General features: G+C 47.5%; 1 protein-coding gene across 1 annotated transcript in view; it reads left to right on the forward strand.

Annotated features, from left to right (window-relative positions):
* Positions 1-5,492: 5,492 nt before the first annotated feature.
* The window catches only part of LOC111151897 (KIAA1549 ortholog), a 130,160-nt gene continuing 117,579 nt past the window's right edge, over positions 5,493-18,073 (forward strand). Inside the window, exons 1-3 of the mRNA XM_022510114.1 lie at positions 5,493-5,722; positions 7,275-7,938; positions 7,982-8,687. Of these exons, the coding sequence (XP_022365822.1) occupies positions 5,493-5,722; positions 7,275-7,938; positions 7,982-8,687 (1,600 nt within the window). The remainder of the gene's footprint in view (positions 5,723-7,274; positions 7,939-7,981; positions 8,688-18,073) is intronic.

Here is an 18,073-nt window from a genome sequence, read left to right on the forward strand (position 1 = left end):
GAGTTCCTCTGTAGGTAAATTAAGGTAATGACAGGTATCCTACACTTTCTGAAGGTTCATGTTAGGCCAATTGGTTTTTACCAAAGACTTGTGTTAGCACCTGTTTTTGCTAATGGAAAGAAATCCAAAGATTTTCACTTTTATGAAAATAGTTGTTACTGTATTAATGTACGTCTTTCCAACTTTCTGAAAGTGGGGTTTACTCTCCACTTTGTGCCATTTCCATCGGAGAAAGGTTTCATAGCTATGCCTACTTTCAAATAGTGGGGGAAACCTTATTTAGTTTAGGCCATGGCAGACCTGAATTCTTTGCTTGCTACAATTTCACCAAGTTCTATGTATTTGCTCTTTTGTCCCCAAATTCCTTCTAGATGGCTTTTCTTCCAGAGAGGCAAGTGGTCGCTGCCCACATTCTCTTCATTTCTACCCTCTTGTCTTGCCTTTCTATTTTTCTTCTCTGCAATACCCTTTTCTTCTCTCTCTCTCTCTCTCTCTTTTTAACAGATGTTTTCCCTCATTCCCATTGTTCAAGACCCAACTAAGCCTCACCCAGTCTGTGAAATCTTCCCTGCCTACTGTAGTTCATGCTGATCTTTCCCTTTTTTGGGTTTTCACACTTCCAAGTCCAAATCCTGTCATCTAACACTGAGACATCTGGTGTTGGAAGAATGAGAAATCGCTTTGGAGACCACCTAAAACCTCTATCTTGACCCAGTATCATCTTCTCTTGGAGGAAGACATTCCAAACATTTTTTATGGAAAAGACAAATCCATCAACAACATCAAAGGGTAAAATGCTCATAATTCCTTACGTTACTGCAACAATCTCAAATGTTGCACAATTCCTTTCTAGTCATTTATATTAACACACAAACCATTTTATATTTCATTTTGGTCCCATTTAACATTATAACCCAAACACGCCCTACATGTCTTCACAGTCATTGTAACAGGAGCACACATTCCCTCCTTACTGGAATATGATTCGATCAAGCCGCTCTCCTCATACTGGACATAGGGTCACTGGCCCTGTCTTTTCAAAAGACGTACATGTTGCTCTTGGGTCCGTCTCCTCTAAGCTCTGAGAATGGACTCAATGAACCTTCTCTTGTACTTTGTCCTCTCACCGTCTTCAGGCATCTTCTCTTCTCTTGGCAGGGATGCTTAGTCTTCTCTGTCCTAAAATATGTCTCAAACCTACTGGGTACCATTCTCTTTGGCAGCCAGTATTTCACAAGCAGCTCTTTCTTTTCCTTTGTTTGCCTCTCACCCTCCCATCTCAACGGAAAGTCTCTCTTTTTTTTTTTTTTTAATTTTTTTTTTAAGATTTTATTTATTTATTTGATAGACAGAGATCACAAGTTGGCAGAGAGGCAGGCAGAGAGAGAGGAGGAAGCAGGCTCCCCGCTGAGCAGAGAGCCCGATGTGGGGCTCGATCCCAGGACTCTGAGATCATGACCCGAGCCGAAGGCAGAGGCTTTAACCCACTGAGCCACCCAGGCGCCCCGGAAAGTCTCTTTTTAATGACCAGTCATCAAGCCCAAAGAGATTTTCTCAGTCCTTGTCATCCCTGACACCGACCCTTCCCTTTGGAAGCTTCCCTCCAGGCCTTTGAAGACACTACACTTCCCTTGTTCTCCTCAGCTTTCCCTCAAAGTCTCTCTGCCTTTTTCCACTCCCTTTCAGCTTTTCCGTGATGAAATTCTTTCGTGAGGGCCTGTCCTCAGCCCTCTTCTTTTCTTCTCTCCTGTCTTCCCAGATACTTTTACCTCCCAGATACATTTACCCTCACATCTGCAGCTAACAGCTTTGAGCAAATGATTTCTGTGTCTGTGTTTTGAGCCCCACCTGCCTTATTTCCCAAGCTGACGCTCTTACCCTCACCACAGTCTGTGTTAACGTTGCTCCCTGGGTGCTGGCCGGGCTCCCACAGCCAACCACTCTGCCTTCAAGGATCTTTCCCTCTAACCCGGACCTTCCGACTGACTTGCCTTTATCTATCCTAACATATACGGCCTCAGACTCTCTGCACTTGATCTTCGCCAAAAGGCCGAGAAGCAATGACCTCAGAGCCTCTGAGTAGTCAACCCTTTATTTTTTTCTCTCCTTGTATTTATCAGTTGATTTAAGATCCAGAATATGTCTCATCTATTTTCTAATATCCATTCCAACCCACAAAGTTTTTATTAAAAAAATTTAAATACATGGGGCGCCTGGATGGCACAGTCAGTTAAGCATCTGACTCTTGGTTTCCACTCAGGTCATGACCTCAGGGTCATGAGATCAAGCCCACTGTGGGGCTCTGTGCTGAGTGTGGAGCCTGCTTAAGATTCTCTCCCTCCCTCTCCCTCTGTCCCTGCCCTGCTCCATGCTTGCTTGTGCTCTTTCTCTCTCTCTCAAAAAATTTTAAATACAAAAGTAGTATACGCTTGTGTTAAAAATGCAAATGATATAATATTACTATAATCAGATGGATTAATATAGAGAGTAAAGAGCAAGTGATTCTCTTCATAAAAGTGAACATTCCCTTTCATGTATTTGCTCCCCAACTCCTCTCCAAATTCTGTTTCTTCACCCAGTGATACACTTATACTTTTTTAAAACAGTGGATTTATAATCACATTTTTTTCTCATTAATGGGATTACACAATACAATGTCTTGCTTTCTCTCACATATAATACATAGATCTTCCATGGAACAGAGTAGGAAGTCCAGAAATAGACCCACACAAACATAGCAATTAATTTTGATAAAGTATAAAGTCAGTTCAGTGGAGAAAGGAGTCTTTTCAACCAATGGTGTTGTAACAACTGACATATACAAAAAAAAATTAACTGCAACCCTTATCTCACAAAAATATAAAAGTTGACTCAGATGGACCATAGAGCTAAACATAAGAGCTAAAAATTACATTTCTAGAGGGAAACATAGAAGAAAATATCTGTGACCTTGGGTTAGGTAAAAATTTCTTATGTAGGACTCAAAAAAGCATGAATCAAAAAAATAAAGAAGGAAAAAATAAAAATTGAGTTTCATCAAATTTAAAAACTTCTGTTTTTTTTTAGGATACCATCAAGAGAATGAAAAGACAAATTACAGAATACGAGAAATTATTTTCAAAATACTTATCTGCAAAAGGATTTGGTATGCAGGATTTTTAATGATGCTTACAACTTCATACTAAGGAGACAAACAATGCAATTATAAAATGAGTAAAAGATTTGAAGAGACACTTCACCAAAAAAGAAATATCAATGGTGAATAAGCACATGAAAAGATGCTCAATGTTATTAGTCATTAGGAAAATGCAAAGTAAGACCACAAGAAGATAGCACTGCACACTTACTAGAACTGTTCAAATTAAACTGACAAAAGTAAGTGCTGACAATTACGTGGAGCAACTGGAACTCTTATACATTGCTGGTGAGAATGTGAAGTATTACATTCACTTTGGAAGACAATTGGGCAGTTTCTTATAAAGTCAAATATACAACTGTTACATAATTTTGGAGTTTAATTCCTAGATATTTACCCAAGAAAAGTGAAAACATATATTCACACGGAAGCAAACATTTATCGAAGCTGAATTCATGATAGCCCCCAAACAAGCAAAACAACCCCCCAAAACAATAAACTGAAATCAGCCAACATGTCCATCAGCTGGCGAATGGATAAACAAATTGTGGTACATCCATTAAATGGAATGCTAGTTAGCAGTAGAAAGGAACAAATTATGGATACATGTAACAAGGTGGATGAATCTTAGAGACACAATAGGTAAAAGAAAGTGGACACAAAAGGCTACATACTGCATCATTCCATTTATGGGAGATTCTGGGAAAGGCAAAGCTATAGAGACAGAAAATAGATCAGTGGTTATCAGGGACTGGGATAGAGGCAGGGGGTAAACTGCCAGCTGGCATAAAGGAACTTTTGAAGGTGATGGGAACATTCTATATCTTGAACATGGTGGGGGCTATAGGATTTTTCATACATTTTCCAGAACCCATTAAAGTGTAAATTTTAAAAACAGTGAATTTTATCTGATGGAATTACTGGACTGAATTTACCTGTCTGAAGTAAGCCTAACTAAAGAACAACAACAATAAAAAAAGAAACACCAAGGAAGAAAGAAAGAAAGACAAACAGAGAGACACGCAAAAGCATATCTACATATAGAATTTTCTATACCAGATGGTAAGCTGATTTTAAATTTGGATAGATAAGGCCAAATTGTCCTCCAAAATGGCTATACCAATTTATACCTCCATGAGTAGAATCCAAGAGCGCCTATTTCCCCACGCTATGGCACAAATGGATATAATCAATTTTTTAAAAGTTCTGTCTATTTGATGGTGAAAAATGTTATGATCCTGATACTTCAGGCACGCACCGTTAAGATCTTGTCCTAATGGGTCTCTCCACTTGCAGTCCTCTCTCCAAATCATCTTATATAATGTTAATAGAGTAATCCTTCTTGTGCCTGGTTCTAATAATATCTCACAAAAATTATTAACGATACCCCACTGCCTAGAAAATTCTGTCCAGACGCTTTGTCCAGATATTTGAGTCCTTGTTCTACCCCAGCTCCTACTTTCTCTCTTCTCTATGACTGTCTTCTTATTTTTAGCAGAAAATGTTGACTTAAGCCTCTAGTTCAATGGTTCTTACTCCCTTTCCTTTCCAGCCTTTTTGGAGGTAGAGTTGACACATAACATTGTACAAGTTCAGGGTATACAATGTGATTATTTGCTACATGTATATTTTAGGCAAAGTGGGCATAATCAGGCCTATCATCAGAAGAGAAAAGACTGAGGTTTAAGAGTAAGTTTTCCCCAAGAAGACAAGGTTTTATGTGAGAGAGCAGAGCTCAGAACTCAGCTATTCCCATTCCTAGTCCAGGGCTCTCCGTTCCATTCCCTCCTGCCTTCTGGCCATCTCCAACTTTCAGGCTGTCAGTCTGTCCTTCCTGTTTCTATTCTACTCCTCAGCATGAAGGGGCCTAGGTCAAAAATACAGCTGGAGGTTTACACCTATTTCACTGAAATATCAGAAACTTGTATGCCACGCAAGCAACCTATTAAATATTACTCTCCTCCTTCCTTGACGAACACACCTTCAAAATGACCTGGTAGGCGAGGTTCAAAAACAGAGGAGCTCCTGGGTGGCTCAGTCGGTTAAGCGGCTGCCTTTGGCTCAGGTGGTGATCTCAGGGTCCTGGGATTGAGCCCCGTGTCGGGCTCCCTGCTCAGTGGGAAGTCCGCTTCTCCCTCTGCCTCTGTGCTCTCTCTCTCTCTCAAGTAAACAGATAAAATCTTTAAAAAGAAAAACAACAAACCAAAAGCAGAATTCCCAGACTCCTTGGAATTCTGAGTAGTACGGCAGCCGAGCCATATGAGTATGAATATGAAACTTGTTCCGCCCTCTCTGCCCACTCCTTGTTCTTGGCTTCATTCACTTGGGCTTTGTGGGCTCATCTCATCCTACCTGCATGGCTCAGTTCCCTCACTCCCCGGCAAACAACTACCCATGGCTGCCTTGGGACCAGACATACCTTGGCCCACTCACCCTTTGGGAAGAAGAGGCCACAGGGGCCCTGAAAGTGAGCGTGGGGCTGACTGGTGGGGCATTCTGGGGGCCTGGGTACCAGACCGTGGGGGAATGTGGGCTCCTGCTGGGGTGTTCCTTTGGCTTCTCGGACTCCTTGTCCCGTGGGGAGAGGTACAGTTGGAGGAGGCCCACTCTGTGGCCCTCCCGTAAACTGGGGCCCATTGTGCTTAGGTCTAAGGGTAGCACTGATCCTATCTCCCTCCCCAAATCAGACAGCAGACCTTTTGAGGAGACAGGCTAATTCTCCCCTCACCCCACCCCAGAGACTGTATTTTACTGGAAAACGGGAGATGGGGATTCTACTTGAGGGTCAGCCCTAGGTAAATAAACTCACCTGCCTGGTTGGTTTCTTTCTCTATACAATGAAAATTGCATGAGATAATATCCAAAATCACTATTTTAATCTTCTTTTATATCTCCCCCTGTTATAGTACGGTGCTCAGAAGAGTTTGCTGGATTTATTTTTTGCCTCATCTGGTATGAATGCCCTGAGGCCTTGTCTTAATCTCTTCTCAGGCACAAGTGTGTATGGGTGTGTGTGTTTACACACGTATGTGCCCCTACCTTGTACCACCCAGTTGGCCATGGACTTCCAAGTCACACAACCTGCTAGCTGGATGATTAGAGCCCCAGGAGACTTTTTCATAGACACTCAGGCAGAATGCATTAAATCCTAACAGAAGTAACATTCAGTTTTATGCCTTCAGAGCTTGGAAACTAGGAGACCCTAGGGGTCTTTCTATAGAGAGTTGGTGACCTTGAGTCATTTCTAATATCTCTAAGTTGCAATTTTTATATCCCACTGATGTCAACCCCTTCTTAATGGCTCAGCAACCATTTCATTTTCTTTAAACTGGCTGAGAAAGGAGAGGGAGCCTTCTTTCTCTGACACCCCGGTACTAGTGTAGGTGGGAGCTCTCTGGAGGCCGGGGCCAAATCTGAAAGGTTGACTCGCTTCCCTGGGAAGGTAGATACTCTGGTTCAAGACCACAAATGTATAATGAGGGCTTACTGGTGCTATGGGGATCCCTAAGCTGGATAACATCATCTTGGAACTTCGTACTAATTTGATTGGAGAGCAAAGGATACATTTATAAAAGATAAACTAATACTCAAGGACAAGATGATTTAAGAACCACCCCAAGGCAGTGGTTTGTAGTCAAATGATGTGTTTACACAGAGTTCAGAGGGTGAAGAAAGGCATTGAACAAGAGGTCCTAGATCTCTGGCCAAGGTATCCGGGCCAGACATGCCTGAATAGGCAGTGTTTTCCCAGAGGAACTCACTTGGAGATTGTGGGCTGAAGGCAAGGTATGCAGAACCCTCTGGAAGCTGGTGGGGAATCAGTTGTTACGAACATAGCACTGTTTATGATGGGAGGCATAATGAAGTACAAAACAAATTAGGAACATCAACAAAAGCTAACTTTCACCTTTATTCTCAATTATCTTCCTCAAAAGTAACAGGTAGGTACTTCTAGGAGGGTGCATCAGCCTTCTTCGGAGGAAGGACTACTACTGATTCTCCAATCATCTCGCCAGGGGGCAAGGTGCTCAGGTGGGTTGGAGCCGCCAGGCTGGGTCTAGCAGGGGAGCCGGACTGGAGAGCAACTGGGATCCTTTTATCAATGGAGATGAGTCACATTTTCCACTAACCACTACAGTTTCCCAGGCAATGAGATAGTGTCTCCAACTCACACCTTTAGTCCCCTGCCTGGTGCAAGCCTTCTAAAAGTATGCAAACATCCAAAATTGCCAAGTTCACATTCCAAGACCTTTACACCAGGTGTGTTCGGAGTTAGACGCCTGGCATATAGCAGCTATTTGACCAATGTTAACTCCCCTCTTGGCTTTCCATTTCCCCCCTCGTCCCCAAACTCTGACTCCCCAAACGCTTATCTTCCGACCTCTCCCCTGCCCAAGATAGCTGCTTTCCCTAAGAGGGCCTGGACCGGCGCGCTTCTCTCCAGCTCTGCGGCGATTCGGTTGAGCAGGCGCCTTCTGAAGGCCTACTACGTGCGGGGTTTGCGGGCCTCCCAGGCCCAGAGCGTCCTGTCGTTCCTTAACGACCCACACAGGAGGCAGAACCTCTGGAGGGAGAAAGGATGCGTGGAGCTGTGTGCGCGCTTTTCCCACCTCCTCGACTGCACGTCGGGCTCTCGGGAAGGGAGCCCGACCTTTGCTTCGCTTTGTCCTCTCCGCAGCCCCGAAGGCTGTCCTCCGAGCGCAGGCGCCCCGCTCACACCTGCTGCCCCGCACGGAACGGAGCCGAGCGAAGTCAGGCGCCGGAGCAGGAGCGTGAGGCCCGCCGCTCTCGGGGCCGACCAGGTTTTCCGGCTCACCCCTCCTCGCGGGCCTCCCTCCCTCCCAGCGCCCCCGGGAGCGGAACGCGCGGGGCCACCCGGGCGGCTGGCCCCGGGGTTCCGTGCGAGGCGGGGCGGCACTGGCCGCCGGCCCGGCCAAGGCCTCCCGCGCCTCCCCCGCGCCCCCCGGAGCCCCCCTCCAGGGAGGCGGGACCTGGGGGAGACCCGGCACCGGCCCCGCGCGGCGCAGCCCCGGCGCGCCCCGAGCCCCGCGCTCGCCGCCTGGCAGCCCCGCAGGCAGGCGCCGGCCCGGCCGGGAGGTGGTGCTAGCCTCCCCGCGCCCGGGCCCGCGCGTTGCCGAGCAGCCGCTCGGAGGCTCCGAAGGGGGCGGAGCGGCGAGGCCGGCGTGCGGCTGGCGGCCCCTGTCCGCGGTTCCGGCCCCCGGCCCGCCCCCGCCTCGCCGGCCTCTCTCCGCGCCGGTGCGCGGCGCCCCGTCCCAGCCGCAGCCGCAGCCGCAGCGGCCGCCCCTCCCGGGCCCGACAGCGCCGAGCCCCGAGGCCGGGCCGGGGCGCCGGCCGGGACTGCTGGGGGCGCGGCGCCGACGCCGAGGCGCGGCCATGGAGGGGAAGACCCGCGCCGGGGTCGCGCTGGTCCCGGGGCCGAGCGGCCGCGGGCCTTCCGCCCGCCGCGCCCGCCGCCTCCGCCGCCGCCCGGGGCTGCTGCTCCCCGGCCTCTGGCTGCTGCTGCTGGCCCGGCCGGCCTCGTGCGCCCCAGGTAAGCACCGCCGAGACCCTCGGGCCGCGACCCTGCCCTTTTTTATTGCTGTTATTTTCAAAAAAATCCTGCTTTCCCCGCCCGCCCTCTTTTATTCTCCACGGCTCCCTAGCCCTCCTTTCTTGAGATGCTTTTCCGTTCTTCTCGGGCCCAGCCAATAAAAAGCACGGCGAAAATACAACGAGAGAGCGAACGGATTCTGGCCAGTCTTGCTAAAGGTCTGCAAAGCCCTCCTGTTATCCACGGAGCCCGAGGCGGGTCTTTGGCTTCTCCAAATGTGCCTTTATTTTCTCTGCAAAACGCAGGCACTGGAATTGTATTTGTTCATGGCTGTGCCAGTGTGGCGTGTCAGATGTTCGGGAATACTTCATCGTAGGGGCGAAGGGGTAGCCTGGGTGTGTGGGCTTTAAAGCAGTGTTGCGTTACTCCGAGCGGCCCGGCGTCCCCCAGACGCAGGCAGGCTGGCGGTGTCCCCCAGTGCACCAGGACACAAAGAACATTCAAAGAAAATCTCTTGGAAAGCGCCCTGGCCATGGATCTTTCCAGGGAAATAGCTAGTGCTATTACTTCTGCAAAGGCATCAGTACAATAGAGTGGGAAAATATTGTGATTCTTCAGTGTCGGGGCATGAAAGGAGGAAGGGTTGTTTTATAATAGATCAGTTTACTGACTCTTCGTCACCCTGGAATTAAGAGGCATCATTTATGTAGGAGCATGTGGGCGGGTTTTGTTGCTGAAATGATTTAATTCATACTGCTTCTCTGAAATGTTTACTTGTCCACACGGAGCACACACACAGGATGCTCTGGAAAGCTTCTCTGAGCTGACACCCGGTAAACCAGTGGTTGCCCCAGCACACACCCTCCACCACTTTGGGGCAGAGAAGGAGAGGTGGAATGAGCAGCTCTGGGTGGAGAGCGGCTGCCCAGTGAACACAAACAGAGCCATGGAAGCTTCTGCAAATGCTCCCTTCGTGGGGGCAGGGCTGAAGGACTGCCAAGTGGCTTTGGAAGGAACTGGAACACATTTGAAGGTGTCCCTGGGACATCACTGTCAGAATTATAACCACTGTCCCCCAGGGGATGGTACAATAGAAATACAAGAAGGGACTTTGGGGATCACAGAGTGAAACCTCTTCTCTTACTACAGAGGAGAGTGATAGAAAATTGGCTTGGTCAAGGTCACTGGCTAGTTGGTGCAGACTCATTGCTTTTCCAATACCCCCTGCTGCCCTGTGACCTGTAGGCTTCTAGGCACCTGAGGCTACCGCAAAGATTTCCCGTGGCTGGGTGGAACCCTGGCTCAGGGAGCCCTGCCAGAGCTGGGGCGACAAAACAGGTCTCTCGCAGAGTGCAAACAACTTTCCTAACCTAGCGGCTCAGGACCCAGTCCCGCCCTCTGTGTGTTCCAGCCCTGCATGTCCAGAGGAGAGGAGAATCAGGGCTTTCTGTGAGAAGAGAGAATCATGAAGAGTGCCCTTGGCTTTCATCTGCAAAGAAAGCCCATCTGATACTAATGGACTCATCTGTGAAGGGACCCAACATTAATCATTTCCATTTACTGAGTGCTTCCTCGGTACCAGATGCTGCATTTTATAGACACAATCCAGTCCCATTGTGAGTTGGGCGGGACTAGCCCCATTTTACAGATGAAGAAACTAAGACTTCAGGAGTTTAGGTTAGTTTGATTCCAGACTCTATGCATTTAACTTCTGCACAGCTTCCCCATGTGCACATACCACAGATGTTGTGCAGAGAATAAGTAATTCTTTTGATAAACTTAAAGTATATAGCGGAGATGTTTGCACTGTCCCTCTGTAAGTTTCTTCTCTTAGTCGTTCCTGTTTCCCATCAACCCCCAATACAAATATTCACCCTGGACACATGAAATTCAGTGTATTTCTGTGCTAGAGCTGACATCACAGAGGTGGAGACTTCTTCCTTTCAGTAATTTGTGTTTTGGGCTCCACTGGTTTGTACAATTACTTCTAGACCAGGTGATAGAATAGCAGCTGAAGAAGTAGAGGACCCTGGGTCTGTCCCCAGAGATCCAGTTGGAAACTCAAAGCAGGTGCATATCCGTGCATGGACTGTTCCTTCGAGAAAAAAACATCTTAAATGTAGCCCCTGACCCACTTCTTAAAGGCTGTGACGAGCCACAGTGGTGGAGGGTCGCTTCCTGATGGTGCGTGCTGGTTGGTCCTAGGAAGAGGTTGCGTTTCAGTTGGCCCGTGTCTCTTCTCTGTGCCACTAGGACCCTCTGGCTCCCAGTCCTGAGTGATTCCTTTTCACCATCGGAGTGGGGATGGGGGAGGCTTTGCTGAACCCTGCCGCAGTGGTTCTGTTTCTAAAGAGCCTGATTCAGAAAATGGCATGTCTTAATCCTGTGTGGGATTTCCTGGGTTAGGCAGCAGTCCCTTTCAAGGCTGATGGAAAATGATCTCCTTCGGCAGGCTTCTCTTTCCTTGTTAACTTCTGTTAAATGGAGTCCACCTTTCAGTGGGTCCCCTTATTTCAGTCTTTATTTAAATTTCTGTGTTTTATTGATTTCTTGTCTCTTTCTGTCTCATTCAGAATCTTGAATGTGCTCTTTTTTGTTTGTTTAAACATTTATAAATTTGGTCTTGACTGTTCACTGTTGTGGAAACAACATGAAGTACTTTGGACTTGCTTTTGATTGCATTTTTTAGGGGATCCTATATCTACAATATAAAAAGAAAGAATTGCACTCCATTTATTCATCTTATTCATGGATAAGTCTTTCTTAAAAATAATGGTTATTATGAAATTGATAACTTTGCAGAGATTTTGGAAATTACTAGAAGATACGGAAAACAGGTACCCATAACCCTGCAACCCACAGATAGCACTGTAAATAGTTTTTTCTTTGTTAACATTCAAAAGGTGAAAACTGAATTATAGGCATAATTGCATTTATTACTTTTTTCACTCAATATTTAACTTAAACATTTTCCTATTCATTAAATATTGTTTGGAAACTGTTTCATCCTAATAATTTCCTTATTATTATTTCCAGCTTTTTTGGCTGTTATAAATAATGCTATGATGAATAGCTATGTAGATAAGGTTTTGTATTTCTGTGTGTGTGTGTGTGTGTTTAGCATATGTTTCTAAAAGGGGAATTAGAATGCAATTTAAATCTAAGACTCACCAGGCTGAATCTTTGCATGTTCAGTGTGTTGGGTGCCCACTAGGTGCTCTGTAAGTGGTTGTTGAATGAATTGACTTGCTCTGTACAGCCGTGATGCTGAAATAAACCTTAGTAACTTACACAGTGGCCTGTTTCACTTCATCATCATCAGCATTGGATATTATTTTTAAAATTCTTATAGAGGGGCGCCTGGGTGGCTCAGTGGGTTAAGCCTCTGCCTTTGGCTCAGGCCCTGATCTCAGGGTCCTGGAATCGAGCCCCACGTGGGGCTCTCTGCTCAGTGGGGAGCCTGCTTCCCCACCTCCCCCTTTCTGCTTGCCTCTCTGCCTACTTGTGATCTCTGTCAAATAAATAAATAAAATCTTAAAAAAAAAAACTCTCATAGAATAAATTTGTAACCCACCGCTTAAGTTTTTTTTATTTTGGGTTGGCTATTTTTGGTATATTTTGTATTCGTATTCTGGGAATTCTCTCTGTGTTTTTGCTCACATGTATGTTGTTGGTATATATTTAAATCTTTTTATGTTAAGGATAGCAACCATTTCTCTCCTGCTGGTTGCCTTTTCCCCCTTCCAGTGGATTTTCTTTTCAATTTTATGCAATTTAGAAATTCAGAAGTTTTGATTATTTTGATTAGCAAAATCTGCTGTTCTGCTTTTCTTTTTGTAACTTTTTTCATTGCATTTATTCTCAAGACATGTTAAATTTTTATCTTAATGTACTTATTATTAGCCATTTTGAGGTGAATGTTTGTTGTACTTTTTGGTTTAGTATCTTATAAACAAAGACTTTAAATGTTTCAAAAGTGTGATTCCCCAGCCCCCTGCTTCAATATCACTAAGGGATGTGGAGGTGCTTGTTAAGAAGTTAGATTTCTGGGGCTCACCCTTGACCTATATTAGAGTCTTCAGTGGTGGTGCCTGGGAATCTTCATTTTTAACAAGGTCATAGTTGATTGTTAGGTCCTTTAAACTTTGGAACCACTGATCCAGAGACTGTACACCCAGTAACTGGAAGTTTTGGGGACACACTGCTTAATATCTCGCAATTGTCTTTTCATGATTAGAACAATTGATTCAAAATTGTGACGTTGCAATTGTTTTTTGTTGTTGTTGTTGTTGTTGTTCTATCTTGTTGGCTTGGTTTTCTTTGGGTTGGGAGTCAAAGGGCGTAGAGGACTTCATTTTAAAATCTCAGTCCTAGCTACTGGGGAACAGTGACTGCCCTCTTTGTCAGGAAATGCCTCCCTTAATCCTGAAAACAGAACCCAGCCAGGGAGTTGTTAAAATTCACCAGGGACCTAGGAGCCACAGGTTTTCTATCAGTGTGCCCTGGGTGCTAGAGGCAGCTAGTTACTGTAATTAAAATTACACTAGGTTGATTCAGATGGGAAGATGCTGCTGTAACCGATCCAGTTTGTTTCACGTTGCGTAGCTCACAGTGACGTGGTTGCTTTCTTGAGCTTAAGCAGCATGATTTGTTGGGGGCTCACTGAACTGTGAGCTCGTGGACCCGAGTGAGCTCTTTTCTGCTGGTAACTTGCTTTGTGACTATGGACGAGTTACCTTGCTCTGGGTTTCTTTGTCCGTGTCAGAAGAGGTCGCTGAGATTATCTCTGAATTCCCTTTACCTCTTATATTTCGAGTCCGCATGTTGGATGCCGTGGATTGCACTTTTTACAGTGATAGTCCTGTTTCTGTTGAATGTTTGTGCCAAAGTCTGCCTGTCCTGTGACTTGCCGAAGGCAGTTCATTCAATTCTTTTTTTTTTTTTTAAATATTTTATTTATTTATTTCACAGAGGTAGGCAGAGAGAGAGGGAAGCAGGCTCCCTGCTGAGCAGAGAGCCCAATGCGAGGCTCGATCCCAGGACCCTGGGATCATGACCTGAGCCGAAGGCAGAGTCTTTAACCCACTGAGCCACCCAGGCGCCCCTCAATTCTTTTTGTTTTTAAAAATATCCTCCTCTGCTCTTCCCTCCTGCATCCCCACCCGTGGGACACATACTTTGCTCTATTGTATTTTCTTTTTGTCTCTTCCTTTTATCCATTTTCACTGATGATGCTTCAGGTGCGCTAATGCTGTGGCTTATGGCTTCAGGCATTGCTTCTCCTCGTTAGTGAAAATCTAAACTTGTTACTTATTCTGAAAGTGTGGGCCACAGCTTGTTAGAAATGCAGAATCTCAGGTCCTACCCTGAACCTCCTGAGTCCGAATCTGCATTTTCACAAGCTCCTCAGGTGATTTCGAACATGCACTTGAAGTTTGGGAAGCACTGGGCCAAGAGGTGGTGCCTCCTGTTCCAACCATCTGGGAGCAAGTGGTGTTGGATCCCTGGGGCCTGAGTCAGCCCGCACTATTCTGGAGCCCTTCCAGATCTTCAGGGACCTTGAGATGCATCTGCCTTAGGGACTGAGTCTGTGTGACTAGCGTACAAGAGCCCTACTGCCTTTGACCAGGCAACTTCAGGACAAAATGATTCTCTAGATCCGCCCTAATTTTTAACCCATTCATTCATTATGGCCATTTGGCTGGTAGTGAAAATACTGAAATACGGCCATACCACTTGGTAGATGGCTGCAAATCCCCAGCTCTCCAAGTGCCTGGGGCCTCCCTGTCCCCCTCAGGCACTCAACTTTTGAAGACTGAGATGTACCCACCTCAGACGGAGGGTCAGCCCACACAGGTTTTTCAGCCTCAGGGTGTGCTTCCTGGTGACACACCAGCAGCTGATTGCGGGCCATCTGCCACTTTGGGCCGGGATGGGGTGGTGGTGCTGCTGCTGTGTTTGTTCTAGGAGTGAAATAGGGCAGAATGTTAGGGGATGGTAAAAGAGGGTGTGGAAAGGTAGGGACCACTTGTGCAGTTGAGGAAATAGAGAGGAGCACGGCAACACCGAGTGGGGCTCAAAGAGGTGGTGGAAAGGGGGCAGGAGGGAGAAGTGGGGGGGCTAACCTGCAGACAGAAGCATTGAGGAGAGGGTAGCTTTGTAGAGAGAGGTAGACAAGATGACCTTTTGGGAGGACGGCAAGCAGGGGAGGAATTGGGGGCTCAAGAAAATACAGCTGGTTTCCCAAGACAACTGAGAAGAGGTGAATGCCTCAGTGGTCAGGCACCTGCTGTCTGCTCGCCCCCCAGCAGCCCTGGGTGGCCCAGAGCCTTGGCGGGCAGTGAGCGGGCGACAGTGCCCCTGGGTTACCTCCTGGCAAGTCTTGGTGCGAGGTCCGACTGGGGAGGCTCCTGCTCCAGATGATGGGCGGGGGGTGCCCAGCCGTGTGGAGTCATTTAGAAAACTCCTTGCTTCTGTCTTTGTTCTCCTGTCTCTTGTTTGGGCCTGCGGAAGCGACACTTCATCACCATGGTTTTGGGCGCTAGGATTAACTTCGGAGCCAGACTGCCTAAAGGGCTTTAAAACACTGGGTAAATACCGCTGGGGAGCTTTCAAAGGGGGAAGCCTCAAACATACAAAACAAACCATCTTCTGAAGCCAGCTTTGAGGCGAACTTGGGCAAAGCCCAGGAGACAGGTGTGAACTGGTAGCCAAGTCGCTAGGCCTCTGCTACTCCAGGTGTGGTCCACAGACGAGCAGCATCAGCAGCCCCTGGGAGCTTGTTAGAAAGGCACAGTGTCTGGTCCCTCCCCACGTCTACCCAGAGTTCACCTCTGACCACCCCTCACCCGGGATTTGTGCGCGCACTAAGGTTTGAGATGCTCTGGCTTAGGCTGTGTCTCCTTGAGGCTGGGTGCATTTAAGATTTTTTGTTGTTACCCAGTTACTGAGAAGGCTTTACCTTGTAAAAATCCAGCCCAGATTTTAAGTTGATTGCGCAAACGGGGGGAAGGAGCAGGAGCTGAGTAGTTGGTTCAGAGCTGAGCTGGTGTCTGGCTGGACGTGCGAGTCAGAGCGCTGGTCCCACTCCGCCTCTCCCCACAGAACACCCCCCCCAACCCCCACTGAGCCTGAGTGTGTTTGGGAGCCTTTTTTCTAGCCCTTAATTTCTCTGCCCCGATAGCAGGAGTCAGGGCGGCTGGCTGTGGAGGCCTGTGGGAGCACGTGGAGCTCGTTGAGGCGAACAGGTGTCGAAGCTGAGGTGGAGGTGGAAGGGCCCCAGGTGTCTGTCAGAAGATGAACGGATTAACAAAATGCGGCTTATACACACAATGGAGTTATTCTTTTTAAAAAAGAAGGAAATTCGGACACACGCTACAGCATGGACGGACCTTGACATTCCGCCAAGTGAAATAAGCCAGTCACCAAAAGACAAAACCAGCATGAGTCCTCTTACGTGAGGTATCTGGAGTTGTCAGCATCCCGGGGACATGGTGCTCTCCAGGGGCTGCGTGGAGGAGGGAATGGGGGCGTAGTGTGGGATGGGGACAGAGTTTCAGTTCCGCAAGATGAAACGTGTTCTGGAGATTGGTTGGTTGCACAACCGGTGTGAATATACTTAACGTTATTGAGCTGTGCGCGCAGAAGTGGGAGGTCGATATGGTGAACTTCATGTTATATGTGTGTGTGTTTTTAACCACAATTATTAAACAAAAACAAAGTGAAGCTGGGTGGGGGCTCGCTGGTTGGGTAGCAGAAGTGGACGCTTGTAGAGCTGAGAGCCACAGTCTGGGGACAGGGCAGGAGCACACGACAGGTGTTCAGTGGGCTCAGGTGAGAGGCGGGATGCAAGGGCTTCTGCAGACCATCAGAGGCCAGATCTGCATGCGGACAGGGAAGGGGTAGGTCAGAGCCTGGTGGCCAGGAGAGGAGTCACAGCCCCTGCATCTGGCCTGTGGCATCAGCTAGGATGTCCAGGCCTGTCTGCCTCAGGACTGCTTCACCTCACCCTGACCGCCCCCGACTCACTGCACCTACCTCTCACCTCACCTCTCACCTCACCCCTCACCTCACCCTTTACTTTTCATCTCATGCTCGTCACCTCACCCCTCACCTCATATTGTACCTCCCTTCTCACCTCGTCCTTCACCCTTCACCTCTCACCCTTTACCTTTCACCTCCCCCCTCACCTCACCCTTAACCTCAGCCCTCACCTCATATCTCACCCCTCCCCCTTTACTTCTCATCTCACCCCTTCCCCTCCCATCTCACCTCCCCCATCACCTCTCACCTCACCTGTCTCACCTCGCCTTTCATCTCACCTTTTACCTTTCACCTCACCTCGGGGGCGCCTGGGTGGCTCAGTGGGTTAAACCTTTCACCTCACCTCATCATCTTCATGTTATTGATGGAGGTTGGGCTAGGGGACTGGGCTGGGGAGGCTGAATAGAGTCTTGGGAATTTATAAAATCAGATTCTTTTTCCTAGCCCTTGGAATGGTGCTTTTAAATATTTTTATGAATTTTCACTACTACAGTAGTTTTATTGTTTTTTTCCTGATTCGGAAAATAATATGTGTTCATTGCACTGATGTGGGTGTACCATTCCCTCCGCCTAGAACATTCTTAATCTCAGATATTATCTACACAGTTTACTACCCACTTTCTTCAGGTCTGCTCAGATCTCATGTGGTCAGAGAAGCTTTCTCTAACTAAGTTTTAAAAATACAGTGACCTCCTTCATAATTCCTTGTTCCAGACTCTGCATTAGTTTCCTCCGTGGCGCTCAGCACCGTCTCCTGTGTGTCTCTTTATTCCCTGTCGGCGTCCACAAGACAGTGAGCTTCCTGAGCGCCAGCTGTGTTCTTCTGTGCTGTTTCCTCATTTACTCGTCCCATCTTTCTCCAGTGACTGCTCTGTGCCGGCGCTGTGGTGGGCCCTTCCGATCCATGGGTGAACCTGCTTAACCGTATGCTGGGTTCCTAGGCCATAAGCGCCAGGAAGGAACGGGGCAGAGAAAAGGCTTGGGTGTGAGGAGTTGAAGTTTTAGGGAGGCCTCACGGAGAAGGCGAGTGTGGTAGTATGCTAGGGCTGCGGTAACGAAACGCCACAAACTGAGTGGCTTACACAAAAGTTACTGTCACATGGTTCTGAAGGCCAGAAGTCCCAGATCAAGGTCAGCAGGGCAGTGCTCCTTCGGAAGGCGTTAAGGAAGGGTCTGTTCTCAGCGTGTCTCCGAGCTTCTGGTAGTTCCTTAGGCTTGTGCAGCACACCTCTGATCTCTGTGTGGCCTTCTCCCTGTGTGCATGTCTGTGTTCAAATTTCCGCTTTTATAAGCACAGTCATGTTGGATTGGGGCCATCCTACCCCAGTATGACCTCATCTTAA

Source organism: Enhydra lutris, unplaced genomic scaffold (assembly GCF_002288905.1).
Source record: "Enhydra lutris kenyoni isolate GAN:26980312 unplaced genomic scaffold, ASM228890v2 scaffoldscaffold27, whole genome shotgun sequence".
Taxonomy (NCBI): Eukaryota; Metazoa; Chordata; class Mammalia; order Carnivora; family Mustelidae; genus Enhydra; species Enhydra lutris.